General features: G+C 55.3%; 1 protein-coding gene across 1 annotated transcript; it reads left to right on the top strand.

Moving 5' to 3' along the window:
• Positions 1–811: 811 nt before the first annotated feature.
• Positions 812–5,357, top strand: SIX2 (SIX homeobox 2). Its single transcript, XM_052806381.1, has 2 exons — positions 812–1,682; positions 4,153–5,357. The coding sequence occupies exons 1-2, from the start codon at positions 1,123–1,125 to the stop codon at positions 4,454–4,456; spliced, it is 864 nt and encodes a 287-aa protein (XP_052662341.1). The 5' UTR covers positions 812–1,122; the 3' UTR covers positions 4,457–5,357.
• Positions 5,358–7,524: the final 2,167 nt, after the last annotated feature.

Below are 7,524 nucleotides of genomic sequence, written 5' to 3'. Positions count from 1 at the left end.
GAACAGGGTCTCTATTGTATATGAGAGGCCGCTTCCCTATAAAACTCTCCAACAGTTGTTACGGGGCGCTGGGGAGGAGGGGTAAGCTAACGCATTTAGAAAGAAACTTTCTGCAAGGGCCGGAGGCGGGTTTTTTCTCCCCACCGCAGCCGCGGGTGCCGGGGACGGCAGAGCCCGCGGTCCGGGGCGGCGGGGCCGGGATGGGGCCGCGGGATCCAGACGGGGCGGCGGGGCCCGGACGGGGCGGCGGCTCCGTCCCGCCGCGCCGCAACGCCCTGCGGCGAGAGGCCGGGGCCCGGGCTCCGTGCTCCGGCGCTCCCCCTCTCCCCCGACGGGCGCCTGCAGCGTCAATCACGGCGGAAATTTCTCCCTCGCTAGCTAATATCTCAGCTCGCAGGGCCGCCTCTGAGTGGATCTGAGCAATCTGTCAACCCAGCCGGGGAGCCACCTCAAAACAGATCGGGTTACCCCTGATTGACAGCGTCACCATGGCAAATAATTTGACTAAAACTATTGTCTTCTCCTGGCAGTCCCCGGGTCAGATAACCGGACCAATCACAGCGCGGATAATCACTTTTCATGCCAGCTTAGAATAATATTATTTAAAAAAAGGGGGGGACAGAGAGAGAAAGAAAGGGGGGGGGGGGAAACTCCGAGAAGGAGAGGAGCGAGGCAGCAGGGCTTTACCACTATATTATGTGGGATCTTGCGGCGGCGGGGGTTGGGGGGGAGGCAGGGAGATCCCAAACCGGCGGCCGAGGGGGGTGGGGGTGGGAGAGCCGCGGCCGCTGCGAGCGCTGCAGATAGGAGACAAAAGAGGCACGAAGTTACTCTCGCAACTTGGACTTACAAAAAGGAGGCGGCCGGGGGGGGAAAGCCGCCCGCGCTCGGGCTCCCGAGACTTTTTTTCTTCGCTCTTCGCCTTTTTTGCCCGGCTCCCGCGGCCGCTCCGGGGCCGGGCGCCGCCGATGGCCGCGGCCCCCCGCGCCCGGCCGTGACGCCCGACCGGGCCCCGCCGGGCGCCGCCGCCCCGGGGCCGGCCCTGCATGCCGGGCGCTGCCCGCCGCCCCGCGCCGCTCCCCTCTATGCGGCCGTAGGGTGCGCGGCGGGGCAGGGCTCACCATGTCGATGCTCCCGACTTTTGGCTTCACCCAAGAGCAAGTGGCCTGCGTCTGCGAGGTGCTCCAGCAAGGCGGCAACATCGAGCGGCTGGGGCGGTTCCTCTGGTCCCTCCCTGCCTGCGAGCACCTCCACAAGAACGAGAGCGTCCTGAAGGCCAAGGCGGTGGTGGCCTTCCACCGGGGCAACTTCCGCGAGCTCTACAAGATCCTGGAGAGCCACCAGTTTTCGGCGCACAACCACCCCAAGCTGCAGCAGCTCTGGCTGAAGGCGCACTACATCGAGGCGGAGAAGCTGCGGGGGCGACCCCTAGGGGCGGTGGGCAAGTACCGGGTGCGCCGCAAGTTCCCGCTGCCCCGCTCCATCTGGGACGGCGAGGAGACCAGCTACTGCTTCAAGGAGAAGAGCCGCAGCGTCCTCCGCGAGTGGTACGCCCACAACCCCTACCCGTCCCCACGCGAGAAGCGGGAGCTGGCCGAGGCCACCGGCCTCACCACCACCCAGGTCAGCAACTGGTTCAAGAACCGCCGGCAGCGGGACCGCGCCGCCGAGGCCAAGGAAAGGTACGGCTCCCCCCGGCGCCTGAGGCTCCCGGGCTCGGCGAGGGCGTCTGTCCGCCAAAAGCAGCCCCGGGAGAGGCGGACGGGACCCCTTCCCCGCCGAGACCCCGCTCCCCGCACAGCCGCCTCGGCGGCCCCGGGGCAACCCCTTCGGCCGGAGGCGCTTCCCACGGCCGGCGGAGACTCCCGCTTAAGCAGCGCGGCCGCCTCCTCCCCGCCGCAACCCGGCGTGGAGTCCCCGCCGCTGCCGGCCTCGCGGGGATCGCGGCCCGCCGGGAGAGGCCGGCGGCGGCGGGGCTGAGGTCGAGGGCTCCGCGCCCCGCACAGCTCGGAGCATGTTCTTGGGGGTTACCCCGGTGCAGAGAGGGAAAGCCGGGGCGTGGGGCGACGGGGGTAAGCGGGAACGAGTGGGTCTGAAGGCTGTTTGCAAAAATTGCCTCTAACGTCGGCTCCTGGCGCGAGGCAGAGAGAACCGGACAGGGACTGACGCGAGCAACCTCATACCTCCCCCATTAAATTGCGGTTCGTGTTCACTACCCAGCAAGGTGCTCATGAATGCACCTTAATAGACCTATATTCATACACCGAGCGTGACTCCGAAACCGTGTTTTTTCTCCTTAAATGAGGTGAAGGGACCATTAACTGCCGGACAGAGGTTAATGCCTACACCCTTGGGTATTCGGGATGACTTTTTCGTCAGCAGTCCCTGTGCCTTAGGAAGATGGCTTGAAGAAGCAAAATGCGTCCTCTAATTGCACAGTGGCTCCTCACTAGCTCGCTGAATTGCTGGGTCCATACGGATCTGATCGCAGGGCCTGCACGGTTAATTAACAAATTAGAAATCTCCCGTAGATCCGTCCCTCTGAGGAGACTCCTTTTCTTCGTTTCTGCCTAACGTGTTTTGGAAATGGCCAGTGCCGCGGCCGCGCAGCTGTGCAGCCTGGCAGGTTCGGGCTCTGCACGGATTTGCTCCATACATTTCCCAAAACGGTGCTAGAACTTTAATTTTCCTTCAAATCCCCGCAAGTGTTGGTTTTATGAGATGTTAGAGATCCTTTTTATTGCTGATAGCGGGGACTCGCCTTCAAATATCCAAAGGAAATGAAGGTTACACTTATTCCTTTTTTTTTTTCCCAAAGAATCAAATTTTAAAGTTCTCCAGAGACAAATAAGGTTTTTGACATTGAAAAATACACTTAACCTAATATTACACTCCAGGCATTGGAAAACAGACCGTTCATGGGATTGCCATTCGCTCAAGCAAACTTGCTCAAACAGAGCTTTCTTGTCTATTTTTATTTTTTTGGCACAAAGTGTCTCCAGCCACATCCTGCAGCCCTTATTGAGGAAAAACCGTCAGCGCAATGGCTTCGCTTCTCTCGACCAAATCCTGCAGGATAGGGCCCCCTCTGCCAGACAGTATGTTTCAAAGCTTCCACAGAAGCTTTTAGACTTGCAATGCCTTCGGTATTACAGGCAGAGCTGTGTCTATAAAGTATTTCTGCGAGGGCTATGTCTAAAAGCCACGTTAGTGTTGATGGGACGGCCGCCCCCACCCCATCTTGCCCCTCACCTTTCAAAAAAAAAACCAAAACATATATATGTATCTGCAAGGCCTTGGCCAGCCTCCAGCGATTTCTTGGTATTTATGGTGTTGAATTCAGTGATGAATTTTGAAATTATGTCCTGCCTTTCCGAGCCGGCTGCCTCTATCGGTAGGCGCACCGGTGGTGCCAGCTACCCCTGCCGCAGAGCCGGGTGAGGGGCCACCCAGGCTGCGCCCTCCGCTGCCCGGGCCAAGGAGGGACAGAGGGGTAGCAGCGGGCGTGCGGAGCATTTCCCAAGAGGGCCAGGGAAATAAGCAAGTTAACTCTGTTTGCTTGCCTTGCCTTCCATATTGGGCTATGTTTTGAGCTTTAAGCTCAGGGTCAGGGGAAAAAAACCCATCCAGTTACTTAAGCAAGAGCCCTTCCCGCCTGATGCGAGCCTTGGGAGGCTGTGCTGCTGCTGTGCAGGGCGATCCTGCCTACAACTCGCCGTGCTTTGTCCTCCCCAGGAGAAATCACGGCCCAACTACTCTTCAGCTCCAGGACTAGTTTTAAAGTTAAAAAGTCCTTTGTTTTTTTAATGCCTTCCTCCCTCCCTTCCCTTCCCATCCTCCCTCCTCTCCCTCCCCACGCTGTGCAAACGCTTTGGGCGCAGAAAATGACATTTTGGCAAACTGACACTTTCCGCCGGGCTAGTGGGAGACCCTGTTTACAAGCTCGGCAGACCTTAGACCTTTGTGCCGGATGAAGGGGCCTTGGAGGTTTGCAGAGTTTGTAAACCTACTGTTTCTGCATTCCCCTCCGCTCGCCGCCCCTGGGACCCAGCTCCCCGCCGCCCGCTGTCCCTGCTGTCCCTGGTCCCGCGGTGCGCACCCCAGAGCGGGGACCACACGGTGATTTCCCTCCCTCTTTTGTGTTTCCTATAGGGAAAACAACGAGAATTCCAACTCCAACAGCCACAACCCGCTCTCGGCGTCAATGAACGGGAATAAGACAGTTTTGGGGAGCTCGGAGGACGAGAAGACACCATCAGGGACCCCGGATCACACCTCCTCCAGCCCCGCGCTACTGCTCAGCTCCAACCCTGGGCTGCAGCCCCTGCATGGTCTGGGTCACCCCCAGGGCCCTAGTGCCATCCCCGTGCCCAGCGCCGACCCCATGCACCACCACAGCTTGCAGGACTCCATCCTCAACCCTATGTCATCCAACTTGGTCGATCTGGGCTCTTAAAACAGTGTACATGCTCCCTTCTTCCCATCAGCCCTCCTTTACTCTTTTTTTTTTTTCTTTTTTTTTTCCTTAATCTTACCAGAGACTTTGAAAGCGATGACAAACTCCTTAGTGGATGTGTTGTGCCCTTTGGCAGCAGGCTGGCTGCAGTTTGGAAGGTATTGGACTCGGCTGTGGGCAGTGATGTTGTGAAAAGCCTTAAGGGTTGCTTAAAGGTGGTCTCAGGCACGTAAGGACTGTTGGACAGGAGCTGTGATTTTCACGGCAGGCTGTAAGGTGGTTCGGTGTAGCAGCTCTTTCCAGCCTTAACTTCACAAATCTTTCCGTGGTGTCACTTGATCCGCCGGTCTGTGTGGGAAGAGACACATTGTAATCTTTTTTTTTCCGGGGGGTGGGGAAGAAAGGGGAGCGCAAGGCCGCTCTTGCCATGCCTGTTTGGAAGTTACATATCGCTCCCGTTATTCTATTGTAGCTATGTATCTGTGGCAGGTGTACGATGTACAATTTCAACTAAGAATACAAAAGTTGTAGTCAAGTTATAGCAGCAACATGCGCTCTAAGCAGACTCTGTAACCTTCTTGTAGCTGATGCTATGCAGAGACAGCTTCTTTGGCCTTGTCCATGTGGTGCTTTTGCCATTTGCTGAGTGGGAAAGGAAGTGATGGCCCGGCTCCAGCCCCGGCCCCGGAGGAAGGCAGGGGCAGATTCTCCCCTCAGTGTGCAACAAGGGCAGGAGTGGGCTTTAAAAAAAAAAAAGAGGAATTGCTGCTCAAGGTTAGACCTAAACGACAGTATGAAGCGCAAGTCACTCACCTTAGTTTTGTTTATTGTTTATATTATGTGAATACATTCTTTGGAAAATATTTCTGCTTTTATTTTATAATAAAATTTAGAAATCTAACTCGGCGTGCAGTTGCTTCGCTCGCCCACGGGATGTTTTCAGGCTCAGCCCTGAGCGGAGCAGAGCTGGCAGCCCGGTGGACGGGGCTGACAGCGCTCGCCCGGGGGAGACGGTGGACACCCGGGCCGTGTCGGGGCCCCCGGGGGTCTCCCCCCGGGGCCCTCCCCGTGCCGCCGCAGAAGCGAGCGGGTCTCGTCCCCCACCGGACCCCCCGGGCCATCAGACGGCACCCCCGCACCCCTGCCCTCTCTGGGGTGACCCGCGGAACAAAGCCCGGGCACGTCTTGGGCCGCTCCCACCCGGCCCGGGGAAGTGGCGTTCGCTCCCTGCGGGAGCGAGGAGGCAAGGGGACGGGGAAGGACAGGCGGTGCGGACCCTAAGGGGAGCGAGGAAGTCGCCCACCTGTTCCCCCGAGGGCACGGCCGGGCGAGCCGCGGGCTTGTCCGCCCCGGTGTCCGCTGGCTCCGGCAGAAAGCCGCCCCAGGGGCGGGCGCGCAAGCTGAGTGGCCAAACCCTGCTCCGGGGTCCGGCACGGCTGGACTGCAAATGCCTTTCCAGCTCCTGTGGGAGTGATTCCGGGAATGGGATTTCTCTATTCCCCTCCTTTTTCTTTCTTTCTTTTTTTTTTTTTTACCCCTGTAAGCACAGGGTGGCAAAAGAGACAAGCAAGTTGCTTGCAAATTTGCTTCATTAAAAGATAAGAGCTCAGGGTGATTTCATTACAGCTTGCACCCTCGCTACCAACTCTTTGCTAGAAGCCAAATGTGATATTATCATGTTTAAAATGTTCCTCAGACCTTGCAATGGGTTTTATACTTTTTTTTCCCTCTAAAATGAATTTCTTGTGAAAAATAAACCGAGAAAACGATACAGCTTCAAGCGGGATAGAAATATGTGTAGATCAGCAAAGATCGCGTCCAGGTTTCAGACGCTGGCTGAAATTTCAATCAACGGGAGTTTTGTGCGGGCAGTGTCCTAATTTGATATAATCTGGGGCTGGATTAGCGCCTCTGTGCATTTGTGGGTGTCCGCTAAAAGCACATTTCTCTGAGGCCCCGTTAAAGTCTATAGAAGGGAAGGTACAGATATCGGTAACAGGGAGGATCAGCCTCGGAAAAAAAGCTCTCTCTTACTCGTGGTTGTAAATCTAGTGTTCTCGTTATGCTGGGGTGCAGCGGGGTACAATGTTATAGAGGAGGCAATGTGGTATATTCAGGTTTATGTTTCTCTGTTTCTGCTCTTTGGGGTGATTTTTCAGCAGCAGAGCTGATGTGGCTGTTGCCTCTGCTGTGGGAGCGTACCAGTGTGGTCCTACACGCGTTAGGGTCTAAATAGCAGATCCCGTTATTTCCGTCGAGGGCATCTAATAATTTTGGCTATGAATTCTAATCCTTTGACAATAAACATTTCGCAAGTAGAGGAACCATCGTTTCCTAGGGCTACAGAAGATCTCCGCTCCCTGTAAAATAACACATGCGGTGGTGCAATATTGCAAACAATTAATTAATTGGCTAGTTAATTATTTTGTATTTTTAGACATAGAAGTAAGTTTGGGAAGGAAAACAGAACGACTGGGTTAGTAAAACATGGCCTCGAAACCAAAATAAAGCCTTAAGGCTTTGCCCGCTGGAGGAAAAAAGAGGAAAAAAAAAAATTTTACAAAAAAAATAGAGAAAGAGTAAAGCCAAGCCGGGGAACATTTAAAGAGGCAGGATGAAAACAGGATGGGGTGTACATAGCTAATAAAAGGTCATATTGCACAGAGGAGGCAGAATTCGATCGGGGAAAGTAAATGAAAGGCTGACAGGGTGAGAAAGGCCCTTTGAAAGCGAGGGGCGATGAAAACTCCTGTAACTTGCAGCGAGGATCACTTATATACGGAGAAAGGAAGAGAGGGCGAGTCGCTAAAGTCCATTAAAGACAGCTACAATCAGAAATCATGCAGTAAGAAAAAGACAAATCTGCAGGTTAATCTAGCATTAAGGGCGCACACAGCTTAAAGTCCACATGATAGGGCGTGTGTAATGCAACCTGAAAACCCGTACGTGTTACGACTCATTTTATCGGACCATACTTGCGTTAGTAATGATGTTTGATAAATTACCCCAAATCCCCCCGATTTTCCACGCACAAAAAAAGTTCCCAATAGAGGAATATGCCGAAACCG

Source organism: Harpia harpyja, chromosome 13 (assembly GCF_026419915.1).
Source record: "Harpia harpyja isolate bHarHar1 chromosome 13, bHarHar1 primary haplotype, whole genome shotgun sequence".
NCBI lineage: Eukaryota > Metazoa > Chordata > Aves > Accipitriformes > Accipitridae > Harpia > Harpia harpyja.
The sequence above is the reverse complement of the archived record's forward strand: the minus strand, read 5'-3'. Positions and strand labels throughout refer to the sequence as shown.